The 19,397-nt window shown below is 49.5% G+C and overlaps 1 protein-coding gene across 6 annotated transcripts in view; it reads left to right on the top strand.

Moving 5' to 3' along the window:
* KTN1 (kinectin 1) overlaps window positions 1–9,864 on the top strand; it is an 82,863-nt gene extending 72,999 nt beyond the window's left edge. For 5 of the 6 annotated variants that reach the window (XM_021401271.1, XM_021401273.1, XM_021401272.1 and 2 more), the window contains 4 exons: window positions 2,055–2,138; window positions 3,519–3,611; window positions 8,377–8,500; window positions 9,388–9,864. In XM_021401271.1, the coding sequence (XP_021256946.1) occupies window positions 2,055–2,138; window positions 3,519–3,611; window positions 8,377–8,500; window positions 9,388–9,392 (306 nt within the window). In that variant the 3' untranslated portion in view covers window positions 9,393–9,864. The remainder of the gene's footprint in view (window positions 1–2,054; window positions 2,139–3,518; window positions 3,612–8,376; window positions 8,501–9,387) is intronic. The other variant, XM_021401274.1, reaches the window with a different exon arrangement.

Genomic DNA, 19,397 nt, shown 5'->3' with positions numbered 1-19,397 from the left:
CTGGGCAGAGGTTTTTCCATCCTTCTCTGTGCATACACAGATTGATCCAAAGCAATGTTGAATTAATTCCGAGTATCCAGCCATTCTGCAGCTGGCGTTCTGATGTGGCTGAATAACTCTTCTGGCTTGTGGCGTACACCACGTGCAGCATGCTTGGCTAGAAACACTATCCAGCCAATAATGCTCCTGTTGCAGGTTTTCTCAAGAAGCAGTTGGATTACCCAAGGCCAGACCTGTAGACCCAAAGATGCATGGTTTTCCAATCTGAGTCCTTTCACTTCTCATTTGTTTCGGTGTCTTTTTTTCCTTCCCGTGCTTGTGTTTGAACAGTGTTTTCTTCGTGCTTTTGAGCCAGGATCAAGTGGAGGTTGTTTCTGCCACTGTGTGTTCATTGGGTTTTAGAGTACTTGATAACCTGTCATAGAAGCATATCATAGAATGGCTGAGGTTGGAAGGGACCTTAAAGACCATTGAGCCACTGTCCTTGCTGTGAACTGGTTGCCCCCCAGCAGCTCAGGCTGCCTGGTGCCCCATCCATGGCACCTCCACAGATGGGGCTAAAACAGTCAATTAAAAAAAAAAATAAAATCACAAACTACTTACGTTTAATCGCATGCTTGGCAAGTCTAGTGCAGCGCTCATTAGCATCCTGCCTCAGCAACCAAAGCCTCCCGTTTTGAAAGCAAGGGAAATGGGAATTGAATGCATATCTTAAAGTTAATCAGCAAACGCCAACCTCTTGAATATAAGAGGCAACAATCTATTATGTTCCGTAACAACAAAAGCTTAAAAAGCTGAGCTCCCTGCTAGGGCAGCTTGACTCGGCAGCATGATGGTGCTGTGCTGGTTGGAGTGTGAGGAGGTGGTAAACCAAGTACCTTTGTGCAAATGGCTCAGGAGCGGCCTCCGGTGCATAGGGGGTTTTTTTTTCCCTCTTTATTTTGTTTTTGGCAGGAGGCTGAGGAATAGAAATGGTGGGATTTCAGAATGTTTCCCACTTGTTTGTGGGTTGAGCACGGAGAGAAGCAGGCACCACTGCAGAGCGCTTCCCCGAAATGCAGAAAGCAGCATCCACTAGTACAGGTGCTCCAAAGGGGGAAGCCTTCCATGCATGAGACAAATGTGATGCAGAGGTTTGGAAAGAGGGAGAATTCGGCTCTCTGTGTAGCCCATTGTTCAATGCTTTAATCCTCTGCTGGCTCCCAAGAAGATTGACAGCAGGAATAGTGGACGTTGGCACAGCGTACTTCAGAGTCACAAATCCCACAAAATTGCCACTCGAGCTTCTTATTAGTTTTCCTATTTGAGGCTTGAGTCTTAAGTGCTGTGGCTGGTTCTCCGTGCTGCCTTGAAGGGCAATCAACATATTCTTTAAAAAATAAAATAAAAAAAAATAATGTTTATTTCCTTTCTGTGGAAGGCTGTATTTTAAGGGCGGCCAGTGCAAAGTATTCATCCCTCTTGATGGAAATAGTTTCACTTTTTGGACTGAATCTAAACACAATCGACAAGTTAATATACCCCTGCCAGCGATTCATTCCCCGATCTGACATTAGCAGACTGATTAAGTCAACAGAGTTGTAACAAGCGGTGCTTTATTAAGATGACAAGCAAAGGGTTTTTTAATTAATTCAGCAGTGAAGTGACTGTTTAGCCTGAATTAGGAAGATGACAGTCTGCATTTTGGGATATTTGCTATGAATTGAGTTGAAGCTGGAACTGGCTTGTGATAGGAGTGCTAGAGAGGCTTGCGTACGTTCAACATTGCTAATAGTCTTATTGGCAATATAGTTGAGACCACTTGTAGTTAATCTGACTCCAACTGTATCTTTTCTTCTGTAGTTCCCATTCTTTACACTTATCTTTACGGATGGCCTCTCTCTTCCTTGACTGTCCTTGTAAACCTCACCATGCGTGTTCACTAATCCAGTGTGTGCAATAATCGTTAGTAATCTTAGTCCTGTTGCAGTCAGTGTGCACTAGGGCAACCTAGGGGAAAGACAAATGCTATCTGTGCGTGGGGGAAACTGATTTTCTTTGTTACTGTTTTGCAGCTGAAAACGAAGTTAAGTGAAACACTGTCAAAGCTCAAAGTTGATCAAAACGAGAGGCAGAAGGTAGCTGGTGACTTACCCAAGGTAAGCAGAGGCCCTTAACAGTTGCAGGTGTAAATATTGCTGAAGCCCTTACAGTCAGTAGTTGTACAGTGCTGGAAAATGTGGTGGTTCCAGATGCCTGCTGGGGTGTTACTGCACTCACTGCCTCCCCAGGTGGCTGAGGCTGTGGGTTTAAGAGCTTGTGCTAGATACCTGTTTGTCTTTCCAAATGATAAAAAATGCAACAAGCAGCTTTGTTTCATTGCCCTGCTTGAAAGTGTCTCTTGTCCGTGATAATTTTATGCCAACAGGTGATTTGGGGCTGACGAATAATTCTTTATTTTAAGAAACCCAGCCTAATAAAACCCCATCTCACAGCTCTACACCCACATCACAGCCTGAAGCTCTTAAATCCAGACTCAAATGGCAGTGGTTACAAGTTGGCTCACAAGCCATCTGCCCATTTGCACGTGGTTATGAATTGGCTGTAGCCCAGGAGACTGCGAATCTTTCAAGTTAGTTCAACACAAGCTCGATGAGACGAGCAGGTGGGTTACCTCTGCTTTTCTGTGATGGTTGCTCTTTCAAGATGGATCAGAGTGGAAAGTCTTTAAGCATGTGAGGTCTCGGTGCTGTCTGTCACCCCAGAAAGGAACCTCTCGTGGGAGAACCGATAAATGGAGAGAGACAAGAATAGCCTGCAGAGTAGCTGAGGTCAGGCTCTAGGCTCTACAACCTTCTGCGATGCTGCCTTCTCAGCCACAAGCACAACATGAAACTGGGAAGGAATACACGAGCTTTGAATGAAGGTTGCTAGCGCTGTGGGGTTAACAGCAGTTCTTGCAGGCATCTTCAACAGCTGTCCTGCCTCTTGAGTTCTCCTAAGAGCTGTCAGTGATGGGCCAGTGGGGTGGTGGTTGACAGGGTCACTGAAGCACTGCCAGGAGGTGAGAAGACGAAGCTATGATAAAGGGTTTAAGACATTTTGCTTGGGACAGTTACGCTGGATGTTGACACATGAAGGGAAGCTCTGCTGATGCCTGTGGTTTGTGGTGTACTCAGTATAAATACAGATCAACGATTAGGCTTCTGGAGACCTGCCTGTGCAGCTACTTTTACATGAAAAATTTTTTTTTTACCTAGTAACTTGATGTAAGACTATTAGAGTTTCCCCCGTAGAATTGCTTTGAAATGCAGGCAAGCTGACACGCGACGTACTGATTGTAAGGAGACATGTCAATCTTGGCAAATGTGTTGGTCCCCTGAGCAAATCTGGCATAAAACACATTTCCTACTGAACAATGATTTCCCGTGTCTCTTAACGCTGCTCCTGGAGAGATGGAGGTGGGGGGTTCAGTTCTTAGCCTTTGCTAATCGTTGCCTCCTCTGTTTTTGTTCTGTTTTGTTTTCCACACCCTGCAGGCCCAGGAGTCTTTGGCATCTCTTGAGAGAGAAATTGGAAAAGTTATTGGAGATGCCAACGTTATTGAAAACAGCGACGTTCGCACAGAGTCGGTGAGTGTTCCTCTTGAGACTGTGCTCGGAGCAGCACAAGTCTCATGCACAGCGTCAAATTTGGGAAGTTAGGTGCGATTTTGGTGGGAAGATTAAGGCATGATGAAAGTTCCTGTCTTGCAGCTTGTCACAGTAGCATCGTGGAGCTGATATCTTTCTAAGCATTGGGTGTTCCACTGTCATCTGGGTTGTGACCTCATTCCCATGGCTCAAATTTGCAAGGAGGGAGGATATTGATTCTGGACATGAGATCTGGGCTTCCAAGGGCTGTTGGTTTGAGCAAAAGTGGGAAGAGTTAAGGGAAAATCCCCAAACTTTTCCCCTCTAGAAGAGATGCTAAAAGTAAATCTGCCGATTACTAAATAAGCTTAAAATACTAACTGTTGGGTTGGCATAAGTAATACCAAAGGAAGAGGGCAGTTTTGAGTGTCCTGGGATAATCTCTTGCCAGAACTTTGACCCTTTGGTTCTCTGCAGCTGTGTGCAGGAGCCTGCCATAAGCCAAAGGTAGGTGCATGAGTGCAACTCCAGCTGGCCCAGGCTCCTGGGGATTTGTTCTGACCTTGGCATGGTACTACAGCAAGATCCTGCTAGTCTTAGTGTCAGTAAGCAACAAAATCAAGTGCTGCTTTGTGCTGTGGGTATGGAACTCTCCAGACTGAAGGTGTCTTTAGGATTGCAGTTGCAAGATGTGGAATTGAAGGACTGTAATTGTGGCTTTTTCTCATGTTGATGGGTAATATGGATTTCTGTTTGCATGGAGGATTGCTGAACTGTTTCTGCAGCTGATACTCGCAGAGTGCTGGCCCTCACCACTTGTACAAGTGCCTGAGTCCTGGTGTCATAGCAGAGCTTCCTCATCTCTGGAAACAAAAGCTTTCCCATCAGCTTCAGAATGGCTTCAGAAGAGCTTTCCAGTAGGCAGCTGGGAAGGGTAAAGCAGATGTCTTCCCAGCATGTTTTACACAGCTAAATGGTGTCGGTGGAACACATTACCCGTTTTCATCTGATGGATAGGGTGGTAGGAAATGCTGTCATTTGAGGAGGAGAGGAGCCCTTGCTGGTAGGACGAATAATTTATATCGACTCCTTTTAAGCCACTGAAAATATGTAGCTTCAACAGCTGAGAGAGGAAGCTAGGAGTCCTCTAAGGAGTACTGTATTAAAGCTTTTGGAGTCATTAGCAGGAAAGAGATGGCTTTTTTTGGAGTGATTGCTCATGGATGCCGATCGACCCATGTGTTGTGGGCTCCCTACCTCAGGGCCAGACATGCAGCTGGGCTTGGGAAACCACTGATGTTTCAGCCCTGTGAGCTGCTTTCCTGGAAGGGATGTTGGGTCTGCCGAGCCCTCTCCTGTGCTGACAGCAGAAGGCCAGATGGTGACAATTGGGTGCTCTGTGTCCCTGTCTGCAGCAGGATGGAGAAGCAGAGCCCTCATCAAACCAGTGACAAACTCCTTGCTCTCTGCTATGCCATTGTGACCTTCCCTTGGGCTTGATGCTAGGGGTTGCCCAGTTTGCTGAAAAGGCAAGCGCAGGGTTTGGGGCAGGGCTAACAATACAAGCTGACCACCAGAGGAATCCCTTGTCCTGCCCGTTCCCCCTCTTTGTAGAGCTCAGAGTGTTGATGCTGTCAGCCGTGGCATTTCATGGCTGGTAACGCTGGCCAGGTGTCATTAGATGTGCCCTGCCATGGCCAAACTCCATTTGTTTGGGCTCTCATCACTTCAGCCTCACATAACCCCTCTGCTTCATGTATTGCTCCACTGGGGCTGCGTGGGAACACTGTGGGGCCCTATCCAGGTTTCCTTTAGAATATCTGTTGCTTTATTCTTAAAAGCGTGGAAAAAACAGTCCTAATAAACCTGTAATTAAGCCTTCATTAGTAAAAAGTAAAGAATAAAAAAAATAAAAACGTGAATTGCCTGAACACTGCTCTAAACAGGTAGCCATCGGCAGGGGCTGAAATTAGAACATTATCTCCATCCTCCTGCCTTTTTTTGCTGCTGCTTTTTTTTGTTTTGCAGAACAAAAAAAACCCAAACTGTCTCCCCAGAAGCCTAAAACCCCAGCTTAAAATAGCTGTTAGATTAAAAAAGAAAGTCTTCCAGCCACTTCCACCTAGCAACAGGGACTTTTTTTTTTTTTCTTGTTAAGAAAGACCTGAAAACACATGCTCGCAAATGAGCATATTTGTTCCTTCTGGGTACTGGAACCAACCCACAAAATTGAGAAACGCTGCTTGCGCAAACCCTCAAACACATTCTGTGTGTTTTCGCTCGACTCCTTTTCTTTCTGTTTAAAAATAGACCATTTGGGTTTTCTAATTAGCTTGCTTCCTTGTCACTTATGGGACTAGCTGATGACTAAAGGCTGCCTTTTAGTGTGCTTTAAGGAAGTCGTTTATATTCAGCAGCTCTCTTAGGCAGTAAACTTATTTTGAGGATTATATGCAGTCTGATGGGCTTTCTTCCCTGGATCTGTGTGAAACACTCCATCCTTGAAAACTGAGAGCGCCGTGCGTGTGGAGCGCAGCGGGGCTGAGTCTGTCAGTTCAGTGCCTGTCAGAAGGGACATCTGATTTGTGGACGAGCCCAGGAGGCTGTAGAATCTTTAAGGTTGGAAGAGGCTCCTGTGGCCATCCCTCTACCTCTCTACTTCCCCACATCCCAAAGATGCTCTCCCTTGAGTCACAGAGGTGTGGGTCTGGAGTGCAGCACCGGCCCCGTAACGCAGCTATGGGCTAACAGAAGCTGCTGTGTGCCTGTGTTGAACCCAAACCCATTGAGAGCTGGTCAGGATTTGACCCCACGAAAGCTGTGTCTGTAATTCATTGGTAAACAAGGCCGGGCAGGATGGGGCCCTGGGCAGCTAGATCTGATGGAGGGCAATGGGCCACGGTGGCATGGGTTGGAGCTGGGGTGGGGGGAGGGGCTTTAAGCATCCCTTCCAACCCAAACCATTCCGTGATTCTATGCCATGAAATAGAGGGGAGGAGGAAGGAAATAAAGGCAAGAAGAGCTCTTCTCTGAAGTGAGGCCTGGGGGAACTAAGAGGCTCCTCTGTTGCTTTTGCTTGTGGTAGTTCTTCTGCTAACGTGAGCACATTCCCGTTCCCAGTGCTGCTGGTCAGCGCCATGGTTCATTCATTAGCTGCGATGCTAATTGCACTTGCCTCTCCACTTTAATCAATCCTTAGGAGATTGCTGTGTGTATTCTCAGCCTTGACAGAGCTGCTTTTCTACTTCAGTAAGGGTAAAATGGGTTAAATCTACCGTACAACTGATGGCCAATGGTTTTTAGAGTAGAAAAATGTTTACCAGTTGCACGCAAGCGAGAGCTCTGCCATGTATTGCTTTGTTCTCCTGCCTGAGCCCAGAGTAGTTTCTGTAATGGTGCAGGTGGTTGAGTTTGATTTACTGCCCTCTCTGCGTTACAGCAAGTCTAGCCGCGTTGCGAGCCAAATGGGAGCTGGGAAAGTGGCCCTCTCTGAACTCGCTCTAATTTCCCTTAAACCCTGGGGAGAGATTTGCAGCAGCATTATGCATCAGTCTCGTTCTGTGAGGAAAACCGCTTTCAGCTGCAGCGGGGGTTGGCTGGTGCCGAGCGCTTGCAAACACTCCCGCGTTTGCGTTGAGAGTTGGGTGCCGCTGTAGCGCTGGCACCGAGGCAGGTTTGCTTATTTTTAGCTGATGAATTGCACAGGGGAAGCTCTCCTGCAGGTCTGTCTGCGCGTCTGTCTCGGGAGCTGGATAAGGAGAGGTTTGGACGCGGGGTTCTTTGTGCCCCTCTGAAGGAGGCGATCAATAAAGGTAATAAAGCAGGGATTATGTGGCCGTTAGCGCAGCGCGCCCGACTTCGGGGAGGAGGGCAGGCAGGGAGGGGAGGAGTCCACTTTGGAGCTGCAGCGCTTCCCGGTTATTAATTAATTATTAATAGCGAGCCTATTGAGCTCCTTTTTAAAAATGAAAAAGGGGAAAAGAAAAAGTGGGCTGGGTGTTTCCGTGTCAGGGCAGCAGTGTCCCAGTGTGCCCAGCAGCGCCGGTGCGGGGGACGAAGGGTTTGGTTGTCCGGCCAGATCTTCCCAAAGGATTTCTCCGGGTGTAAGCAGTGCTGAGGGCATCATCCCACAGAGGGCAGCAGACCAGTAAATGAAAGGCTTGAGTGGCTTTTAGGCTTTGAGTCCCGTGAAAAAAGACACGGGACAAAAAACCACAGCCCGGGGATGTCATACAGATGCATCTTCTGCTGAGCTCAGCTCGTGGGGCGGGTTGGCCCACGGTGAGCTGAAATAACCAACAGCCCCGAGCTGCCATCCCTCTCCCACCCCCCATCAGGCAAAGCCCTTGGTGGTCCTGCGGCCTTGTTGCTCCAGCGGCGGGCTCAGAAGCTGTCCTACAGAATGACACCCTGCATCTCAACAGTGCTCTGCATTTGTTGCAAGGCTGGCGGGGCCGTGGCAGCAGCTTGGCGCTGCTGTCTGCGTCTGGCTTAGCTGCAGTTAGCAGCACAGCTCCTGGAAGCAGGGAGCCGATGTCAGCGATGCCGTTGTGCCGTGTGCAGGTGACTCCTTGGAACGGGAAATGGCTTCTTGACTTTGAACAGTGTTCCCTTTAAATGTGGCTGTAACCCTCTGACTTACAGAAATTGTTCCCATCTGTGCGAGGAGCTGTAATTTTATACGGAGGAGCTAATTCTAGACTTTCTTGGTAATTAGATTGTAAATGAGTTTTTAATGATTTTTTTTTTTTTTTCCTTCTTTCAGGAATTGACTGATAAAAGGCTAAATGTGGCGGTGAATCTTAACCAGGATGTAGGTCATCTCAAGAAGCTCCTCGTGTCAGTAAGCCAAATGCTGTCAAAGGGACGAGAACATTACCAGCTAGTAGGTGGGTGTGGGGGGCTGGGGCGCTGCCCTGTGGTGGTGGGGAGACTTGGTTTGGGTCTGACGAGCCAGGTGTTAAAACCTGAAGCTTCCCATCTCTCTTCCCATGCTCTCAGACATATGGTCTGAGTTTTGGGTGGTCCTGGGTGGAGCCAGGAGTTGGACTTGATGATCCTTAACGGGTCCCTTCCAACTTGGGATATTCTACGATCTGAGCTACGTTAAAAGCTGTTGGTAGGCACCAGGTTTCTCCCTCTCTGGGGCCAGATTTCACTCAGCTGGGACTGACCTCACATCCATGACCCTCTCAGTTCAGGCACACGACTCTTTATCCCTTCTGAAGTTCTGTTCTCACAGTGCCTGTGCCTTGTTTCCTTCTTCCCTGTTACAGAAGTAAACTGTACTTGCAAGCTCTGATTGCTTTGGGATTGGGGATGTAAAGTAACCCTACTGGGCTTCCCTGTGTTCGCAGCAGTGGCATGCTGTGTTCACAGGGATATGAATACCTAAAGCATTGGCCTGGCTTGAACTCTTGATCCAGTTACAGACCCACCAACAGGGCTTTTGTTTTAATATTCAGCCAGCTTTGAGACTTGGGCTTTTGTGGCTGACCGCATCACGCTGGTAAAGTTCTTACATGGCCCAAAGTTAGCGAGGGGTTGGCAGGGCTCATCCCAGGGGCCAGCAATAGGGCACTCACAGTGGGTGATGCCATCTCTGCCGGACTGGCACGGCCGGGGGAAGTGGGCACTGCCCATCTCCCATCAGTGCAGCCTCCACCTCTCCCTGATGTTCCTCTGTGCTTCATCACCAGGCAGTGCTAACGAAGCTGCAGGCGTGAGCGGCTGCGGTGCTGCCTGGCTCACGTGGCGTTGTGTCTTTCTCTTGCAGAATGAAGCCACGGGGGAATCGCTGATCTGAGGATAGCAGAAGGCATTGTATTATATTTTGCCAAATTAAAGCCTTATTTATGTTTTCACCCTTTCTACTTCGTCAGAGACACTGAACAGAGTTTTGTCTTTTCTAATCCTTGCTAGACTACTGATTTAAAGAAACAAACCCGACTCTGTAGACACCTCCAGAGTTTAGTTTTATAATAACAAGGAAACCTGTTTGGATAATTAGACCTTTACATTCCTGGAGAGACAGTAAACACGTAATCTTTCGTCTTCTTTTGCTCAGTAAAACTTGTTCAGAAAACTCCGATGTGGCAAAGTCACCAGTGGGATATAACCTTTTAATACTGATGTTGTACACTGTTTTACTTAAATACACTTTTGGGATTAGCTGCCTCTGACTTCAACCTCAAGTAAACACTCCTTTTATTTTATTTTTTTTGTTCCTTTTTTTTTTTTTTTTTTTTTTTTTTGCTAATGTAATCAGTTTTTGTAATGGTGTCAGCAAATAAAGGGATGCTATTATCCGTGGTGTTCCTGTTCTTTGCCTTGGATTCGCTGGGCTCTCTGCAACTCCCAGGAAACCAGTGGGTTTCTCAAAGTCCTGCGAGAGCTCTGAAATAGCTCAGAATAGGGAAAGATGTTAAAAGCTGTGTTTCTGTGCAAAGGATGCCTTTCAGGGTCTGCAGTTAAGTAAACCTGTGTTCCTTAGAGATGTTATTTCATCGAGTAAAACTTAGCCCGTTTGTAGGTTCTTTGAAGAAGTAAGCCTTTCTGGTACCGGGGTCATTCCTTACACCTGGATCTAAGGGAAACCCCAGCCCTGGAAGGTCTCCTGTTTTTGTCCAGGTTCTGGTCAGGTGCTGATCCTTCAGCAGGTCCGTTTGTATGGGTAAGCAGCAGCTGAATCCCAGAACCATAGGATGCTCTGGGTTGGAAGGGACCTTAAAGCCCATCCAGGCCTAACTCCTGCCATGGGCTGGATGCCCCCACCAGACCAGGCTGCCCAGATGCAGCACCCGAAGGAGCGAGGGTGACGTGGGAGCACGTTCTCCGGGCCCTTGAACTTCTCCGCTGGGTTAAACTGCAGAGCTCAGTTTCAAAGGGGTGAGAAGTGCAGCGTCATTCCCTTCCCTCTTGGCAGAAATTCTCCCCGGAGAGGTCGTGCGATTTATTTTATTTTCATAAATTTCAGCGCAGGTTTTCTGCTTTGCTTCAGGAGATGTCCCACGGTGTTAAAGGCAGCTGCAATAGCCCGGCTGAGCAAACCTTAATCCCCTCCCTGGAGTGCTGGGACAGCCCCAGGGTGCTTTCATCTCCGTGTCCTCCCCGATCCTTGAGCACTGCAGCCCCTGGCAGCTGTCTCTCCAGTCTGGAAGGTGGTTTGGTCACTAAGAAAGCCGTGCCCTAGACATCTGCTACAATAAAACGTAAGGGCTTGAAAATCAATTGGGGGGAGCTCGATCATCAGCTCCCGGTCTCCCAGCTGCAGCCCCGAGCCCTCGGCCCGCGCTAGAGGGAGACAATGGCTGATGGATGCCGAGCTGGAGAAGGGCCAGCCCTGGGATGCTCGGATGCCAGCGATGGGTTTTTAATTGCAATTTGCTCCCGGAGAAGCTGCATGCGTCACGGTGCTGTGCGCTTCCCAACTTCAGGGCGGGTTTCTTCATCGACCTCTGCAAAACGGGAAGGAGAAAGGCTGGGGAAGGCTCTCGGCTTTTCCCCCGCTGCACTCCCAGAGCTGTGCATCCTCCTCCTTGTCCCCAAGTGTGACCACCCCCCCCCCCCCTGCTCATCTTCCCGGAGCTGCTGCTGGCTTTTCTTGGCCCATGACTCACTCAGCTATTTGTTACTGTGATTAAAAAAAGAAATCTCGCGCAACTTTCATTCGCCCTCAAATAATTCTGGCCGTTAAAGCAGCTTGCGGCGGTGCCGCTGTGTTTTCTCCCCAGGGCTGATGGTCACCCCGGTCCCGTGTCCCCCTCGCTGGGTGTTTTTTGGCTGCAGGATCGGGCTCTGTTTTTAAAGGAAGAGCCAGCTGAGAGCAATAGTAAATGAAAAATGGCTCTGCCGAAAGGGCTGAGCCACCCCAGCCCTTCAAAAGATTGAATTCCCGTGTTTCAGTTGGAAAAGGATGACAAAAGTTATTATTTGGTTTTGCTCGGTTTTTTGTTCTCCTCTCTCCCACCCCGTGGTTTTTCTAGGAAAGAAAACAGAGCACCTCCCATCCACGGGGGTGATTTGTAGCAGCTTGAGACCTGTTCTGCCCAACACCCCAAACCAATCAGCCACGTTTCCCTTTCTTGAGCCACCCCTATCCATTCCTGGGATGACAGATGTCTTGCAGCCCGGTGCCACCTGGATCTGTACAAAAGGCTGCTCTTACATGTCCTTTATTTCCATTGTTTTGCCCTCGCTGTGTTTGGGATGCTCCCGGGTCCCTGTGTGCCTCCATCCCCCCCCCCCCCCCCATGCTTGTGAGTGTGCTGTTGGCTCGTGCATCTGCAGCACAACCCGCACGTGGGCTCCTCGGAGGCTCTGCTCAGCTTCCTGCTGCTATTTTTGGAGCCATTGCACCTAAAAATACATTTTTAGGCTCTGGGGGAAGCTGGCTCTGCCTTTGTGTCGTTGAAGAGCTAATTAAACTGGTGGGAAATGCGGGCTTTTGCATCGGGCCTGTTCACTACCGCTGAAGATTTTTTGTTATTTTGTTTTTTTTTTCCAGTTTCCCCCATTGATTCTTCAACCCCGGCGCCATGAGCAGCGTTGGCTGCAGACCCCTTCAATGCTCAGCTGGGCGAGGGATGGGACGGGGCGAATGGGAGCATGGTCAGTGGGCATGGTGGGGCTGGGTTGGGGTTGGACCTGGGGATCTCAGTGATCTTTCCTAACCTGAATGCTTCTGTGGTTCTACAAAATGGTTTCAGATGATAAATGGCATCCTATGAAATTAGAGTGACCTGGAGTTAACATCCGGCTCGGATCCGCCGAGGGCTCGTTAGGGTTTTGCTTTCCAGGCTCATCAGTGATTATTCGTGTTGACAACATCTCCTCCAAACACATCCACGGGCCCCATTTATGTCTCTATGGGACCAAAGCCACGAGATGGATGGGTCCATCTGGGGAGGTCCAGGGGCTCTGCCCTCATTGTGTTCTTGCAGGGCACGTTTGGGTAAAGCACTCATCCCCTCCCCAGCCCTGTTCAAAGCTTGAAGAGGAACAGCCAAGTCCATCTATTGGAACTGGATGATCTCTAAGGTCCCTTCCAAGCCATTCTGTGATTTCTAGACCTGCCCTGGGAGCCAGCTGCTTTGCTGCCATTGGCAATTGGTTGGAGTTGGTGATCTCAGTGGTCTTTTCCAACCGGAATGATTCTGTGGTTCTGTGCTTATGACAAACCCTGGATGCCTGACCTCTTGCTTCAACAAATAGGCTCGTCCTAATCCAACCCTGCCAAGAACAACCTGAGCCATGTCAGGTGTAGGGATATTGTTCTTTAAAGTCAATAAATATTTCAGGAGCAAGGTGAGCAGGTTCCTATCAGCAGTGCCAGTCCTGGCTGATCATTATTAATTCAATGGATGCAATTGTAAATTGGCTGAGAATGCACGACAGTTGAAATGACAAGCGCTGCTTCCCCGCAGCCTCACTGGGATGCTCTGCAGAGGAACTTTGTGCGTCTGGATAAAGCAGTTTGGGGAAAACTGGGGTTTTGCTGGCTCTTCAGCAAGGCTGAATGATAGAAGGGTGTGGGTCGGGAATGATAGAAGGGTTTGGGTTGGGAAGGGCCATATAGATCATTCAGTCCCAACACCCAAACGGGGCTTCCTCCTGTACGGTGTGTTCCCAGTTCCTGGGCTGGTGCTGCAGTGAGGGCATAGGAATAAGGGCACCGAGCGACCTGATGGAGCTGGGTCCCAACCTCCCTCTTCTCAAGGTGAATGTGAAACCTGATAAGGTTTACTGGGCTTCCCTTCCCCTTGGGTTCCCGATGCTGTCAGTTGCAGAAAGTTTGCCATAGCTCTTGGGGTGTTTGATGGGTTTTGGTGCAGCTCTGGTTGTAGAGTGGTGTAGCCAGTGTCGTGGCTGCATGTGGAGGCAGGGGAGGGTCAGCTTGGGTAATAGGAAACGTTTCTTCTCTGGAAGAGCAGAGCTACACTGGCACAGGCTGCCCAGGGAGTGGGGCAGTCACCGTCCCTGGAGGTGTTCCAGAGCCATGGGGATGTGGCACTGAGGGACATGGGCAGTAGGCATGGTGGGGTGGGCTGGGGTTGGGCTTGGGGATCTCAGAGGTCTTTTCCAAACTGAATGATTCTGTGATTAGATGTACATATGCATGTGTGCACCTAGCCCCTAAGGTTAGGAGTGCTGGGTTCCTGTTGCCATTGGTGCTCTCCTGGCAGTCAGCAGTGTGCTGCTCTGAGAGGTATCAGCGTTCACATGAGGGCTACTTCTAGTTACAGGAGCTACTGTTAATCACCGTGGCTTTGTTTGCTGCTGACAAAAGCCAGCTCAGGAGGGGGGCTCTTGCTAATAAGCTGCATGTGTGCCACAGCAGTGACATATTGATGTGTTTTTAATAAATAGTCGCTTTACAAGGGACACATATGCATCCTGCGCTGATCTGCTCATTACAAGATCACAGGTTCTCCAACGCCTGCCTCGCAGAGCTGCTCTTTGTGTTTGCTGCTACGGCGTTAGATCTGCGTTTCCTGAAGGGGAGGGAGGTCTGCAGCAATAAGGACTCACTGTGATAATTATTGTCGGCCTTCAAGTTTGAAGGATGGAGGTGTGCCGAGTCCATTAAGAGTAATGCGGAGCGCTCACCCAGGAGCTGACAAACCCTTCTGTAACCAGGAATGGGGGCTCATCCTCCATGTCTCCGTGTTCCCAAACCAGATGGGTGCCTTTGCTGGGAGGGATAACAGCTGGTGAAATGGGCAGGGCATTGCTGGAGTCTCTCACCCTGGCTGTGGCCTCCAAGAGCCATCAGCTCTGGGCCAGCCCCTGCTCTGTCATGCTCGTGTTATGACTTTTTTCCTATTTTTCTAGAAAATGGCTGCTTCCTCCACATGACCTCCATTGCCATTCACTAGCTGGTTGCGTGATGAACACTCTGTGTACCCCATGAATGGGGCGACGGGCATCGTATGGAGCTGCGATGGATCAGATTAAAGCACTAAGCTTACACAAATCAGCAGCCACAGAGGCTTTGAACCGCTGCTACCCGATGACATTCAGTGTTTCCCATTCATTTATTTTCTCCCACTTTCATCATTTTTCTTCCACCAAAATAACCCCACGACCCCAAACTCTTTTAATGTGAAACCCCTGAGTTTTTCTTGTCGCCGCTGAACAGTGGGGATGAGGTATCCTGGAGGTAGGGAGTCTTTTAATATCCTTCATTACGTGACAGAAGAAAACGTTGCCAACTTTCTTCCCATGCTGGAAGATCCCATGTGTCGGTGGATGCAAACGCAGCAATGCCATTGCACACTGCATTTCCAGCCCCTCAGACCTTCACCTCTCAGAGCTGCAGTGCAGGACACGTAGCAAAGTGCCTCTTTGCTCATCACCTCATGCAGCTGGAATACTGGGTATGGGTGATGCTCCTGCACAGGGCTTTCACCCCATCGTGGTGGAGCATCACGCATCCTCTGTGGGTGCTGCCTTGGGGTCTGGGATTTGGGGACTAGAGGGTTTTGGGGCTGCAGCTCTGTATTCTCCTACAGGCAAAGCAGGAGCTGGGAGGGGAAGGATTGCCTCCAGTGCCCTTCTTCTTTGGAGGGTGCCAGGCTCTGGAGGAGGAGGCGATGGAATGAATCATCCGTCTAGCAGGTCGCTTCTCACCCTTCAGTGCTGCTCCCACGCAGGAAGGTGGTTTTCTTCCTTCCTTGTCAGGGGAAACAATACAGCTTGCCTCACTGCTCCTGCATCTCCTATAGCTGCCAGTGCAGGGCAGAGCCCTGGGGCAGAGCAGAGTCACAGTGATGCTCTCCAGCAGCAGATGAGCTACGTGGGGCCTCCTCTTTTGTGTTGATGCAGGTGATCCATGGCAGAGCTGTGTTGGTGTGGGGCAGGGGGCACTGCAGAGGAGATGAGAGCTGATAGGTGGCTCTGATGGGAACTCAAGTCACGCACGACTCCAGGGAGCCAAATGTCTTCTTGCTCAGGATAATGCAAGAAATGCTCCTGGCCATTGTTTTCCATGATTTTCTCAGGTGCTTCCCTGGTGGATCCCCAGTTATGTAGCAAGTAAGTTCAGCAGGAGTTTCCCCAAGTGTGAAGGCAGTGGTGCTGCTCTCAGCTGTGGCCCCATTGGCTGGGACCTCATGTATGGTGTGTGCTTATGCGTCTCCTGGTGTCTCATGGGGCCAGGGATGGGATAGGATGGACTTGAGGCACCCAGCCCTCCTTTACCTCCTCCCCTCGTGCCATGGGGCTCCCTTCTTCCCCCTTCACGCCTCTGCTCCCATCCATAACTCTGGCCAGCTTTCTCAGCAGGCCCTGCTGCATGCTGATGGAAGAACTCTAGGGGAGGTGACTCCAAATGTGGGCTCTCTGATGACAAGTGGTCTTCCCAGCTGGGGCTGGACATGACCCCAGCCCTGCTCCTCCAATCCAGGTCTTCAGGAGCCTGGCACATCCAGGCTGATTTTTGGCTCCAGTGTGAGTGGGAGGTGACCTCGCTGGTGACATTTCAAAATTAAAACAAAGCTGCCCACCCACACGTGTGCAGCTGAGCCCAATCCATGCAGGCAGAGCACGGGCTCTCTGTCTATCCATCCATCTGTCCATGCCCTCACCGCTTTTCCTCCAGCCCTGGTACCCGCTGGCCCTTTGGCTCTGCTGTGTTAAGGAAGGTCGGTGCCAATATCGCTCTCTGGATATATATATTTTTGGCTATGTATGAAGTGTAGCCTGAACTAAAAGCCTATTGTAGCGAATAGTAGGCTTCTTGTGTGGCATCCTTGAATAGGAGGGGTGTTATCCCATCCCCATGACAACCAGCATTTGAATTAAGAGCCGTCTACTCAGAACAATTTGCCGTCACATGGTTCAGAGGAAACACTTTGAAACCCTTGTAGTCCTTTCAATAGGCTTGATTGTTAGTGGCTCCCAAACTTAATCATTACCAGGGCTCTGCAACAGATAATTACTGTGCTTTGCATTTTTCTGCCCTGCACGTGACCGGCGTGGTCCAGGGATACGGGACATGATGCTGCTAGCGATACCATTGACATATCAATATCTCGCTGGTTGGGGGTTTTGTTGCTGATGGCTTTCTTATATCCCGATGTCTGGCCCAGGTGAGGGCACTGACACTCTGCATCCCATGGGAACAACACTAAGGGGGGATCATGGTAGGACTTGGGCACAGCGCTTGTCTGGAGCATCAGATCCACACTGCTCTGGCCCTATTGCCTCAGGCCGGCAGCAGGGCGGCAGCTGGTGCCCCCTCGCCCTGCATTAAAATAATGTGCATTGTGTGGGAGCGGGCGGCCGTATCCTCATTTGCAATTTCTGTGCCTGCCACATGTCCTTCCTGAAAGAGCGTGATTTAACGGGTCGTTAAAATGGAAGGTGCCCAGCCAGTGAGACTGGGCTATGACAGGTTGGATAGGAGGGAAACCTTCTCCAAAAAAGAGCAGTGATGCACTGGCATGGGCTGCCCAGGGAGTGGGGGGTCACCATCCCTGGAGGTGTTCAAGTACCATGGGGATGTGGCACTGAGGGACATGGGCAGTGGGCATGGTGGGGGCTGGGGTTGGGCTTGGGGATCTTGAAGGTCTTTTCCAACCTTAACGATGCTGTGACTCCTGGTAGGTGGATGGTTGGACTGGATGATCTTGGAGGTCTTTTCCAATGTTGTTGATTCTGTGATTCTATGGTTCGATGAAATGAAACCTTCCTCCAGACAGAAACAGGCCTCAAAAAGCAGCTTCACGTTGCGCTTGGATGGGACATCGCTGTCCCCCTCACCAAAGCCTCCTGTCCACAGTAGGTTGGTGACACCGCTGTCACCCTCCTGTGCCACCAGTCACCCAGCTGCATAGCTGCGTCAGCACTGGTCATGGGCTGTAATAAGAGATATGGAGTTATGATAGAAGAGTGTAGAGGATTAAAATATTTCCTTACCTTTAGAAAGGCTCAGAAAACAGATGGGGAATACATAGAAGGTGGAGTTGTCCTTCCACCTCTGGGGTGGTGGGAAGAGGGAGGATGGGGCTGGCTGGTGCTGTTATTGTAGTATTGTTGCTGGGTGCTTATGACAGCTGCTAATTTCTTAATAAGAAGAGCAGAAGAGAGGATGGTGCTCACCTATCCCAGGACGTACTCATCCTTGAGCATCACTTTCCCCTCAGGAAGGTTCACCAAATGGCTCAGCTGGGCAGAGCTGAATCCAACCCAGGAGACCATGGAAGTCAGGAGACTGCTGTCCTAGAAGCTTCCAGGCTTTAATCCACTAAACCCTCATCCTCAGCTGGGCTGAGCATTCCCAATTGCTGGTCACTCCCAGCCGAGGAGGATGAAGGGCTGCAGGGCAGCTTGGTGTAAGCATATCCCATGTCTCTGAGTTGGAGAAGGAGGAAAGGGAGGATGCAAAGTGTTTTAAGAGCAATAAAACATTAATGGCAGTGTGCTGGTATGAAGGCAAAGATATTATTCCTCCAGCAGAGGCCTGACTGCACTTGTTTTGTGTGTTTGAGTGAAGAATAATGGGGTTTTACAAACAGGCTTCAAAAGGGAAGCAGGGGCACTGCGACCTCCCAAATGGCACAGACAGCTGCTTTTCAGATGAAGCCGCCTAATTTTACAGCTCTTTTGTTTGCTGCTCCTAAAGAGAGCTGCTGTTGCTTTTATTTTTTGAATGGAAAGCAGAGAAAGAAATCAGAGAAATTTAAGATGAAGAAAAAAAAAGCCCAAACACCCTCTCTGCAGCAGGTGTTTTGGATGGGAGAGCACTTTGCAAGCTCCATGCTGGGGACAGGCTGGTGGCGATGAGCTGGGTGACACAGGATGGGCAGGAGAACCAGCCCCAAGGCATTGGGGCAGCAGCTGCCCATGGGAACAGGCTGGGACGTGTCCCAGCCCTCAGCTGTCTGGCTCAATTTGCTGTTGGGTTTGCCATTGGATCTACCATTGGATCTGCCGTTGGACCTACCATTGGATCTGCCATTGGGTTTGCCATTGGGTCTGCCATTAGATTTGCCATTGGATTTGCCATTGGGTCTGCCATTGGAGCTTGCCTACAGTAAAACTTCCATGAGCTCGAAACAGTGGATTGCTCTGCAGCAGTGGTTTCCTTAGCAGGCAGGGTTGACCTTGGGGAAAAAGCACGTTCCTCTCCAGTTTGGTACTGTCCATAAATAATGCAATTTCTGATTATTTAGAGAAAGAACAGCAAAAAGACCATTGCTGTGATCGTCTCCTTATTTTGCTGATGCACTCATGATGGTGACCTGGGACAGCTTTGATGTTACAAACAGGCACCAGATTTGCATTTCCCCTTTTTGTTTTTTCCTTTCTGTTACTAGGAAATTCCTTGAGGGACTAGCTTGGTGGTGGCAGTTTTGTCCACCTTGGGCTGTTGTGTGAGCTGGAAACTCTGTGACCAAAGAACATCATCTTGAATCCAGTGGGAACAGGAAACTTTAGGAGCCTGAATGCCTCAAACTGCCCAGAATGGAGATGCCATCACTCTGTGCCGTGCTGCCCTCCTTGTGTCCCACCTCTACCAAATGCCTTTAGCCCTTTTCCTTGCCCATTTTGCTCTCCATGCCAACTATAAGCCCACCTGTGGGAGTCTCTTCCATGCGCATTTTTGTTTTCCTTATTCATGTTTTATAGGTGTGGGTGACATGTGGGAGTGCTGAAGTCAGCTCTGGGACAAACATGGGGCTCACCCGAAATAAAGCAGGTTTTGAAATATTCTGAAATTTGTTGTTTGTTTGTTGGCTTCCTCTCCTCTCCTCTCCTCTCCTCTCCTCTCCTCTCCTCTCC

The sequence above is a fragment of the Numida meleagris genome, chromosome 6 (genome assembly GCF_002078875.1).
Source record: "Numida meleagris isolate 19003 breed g44 Domestic line chromosome 6, NumMel1.0, whole genome shotgun sequence".
NCBI classification, from domain to species: Eukaryota; Metazoa; Chordata; class Aves; order Galliformes; family Numididae; genus Numida; species Numida meleagris.
The sequence above is the reverse complement of the archived record's forward strand: the minus strand, read 5'-3'. Positions and strand labels throughout refer to the sequence as shown.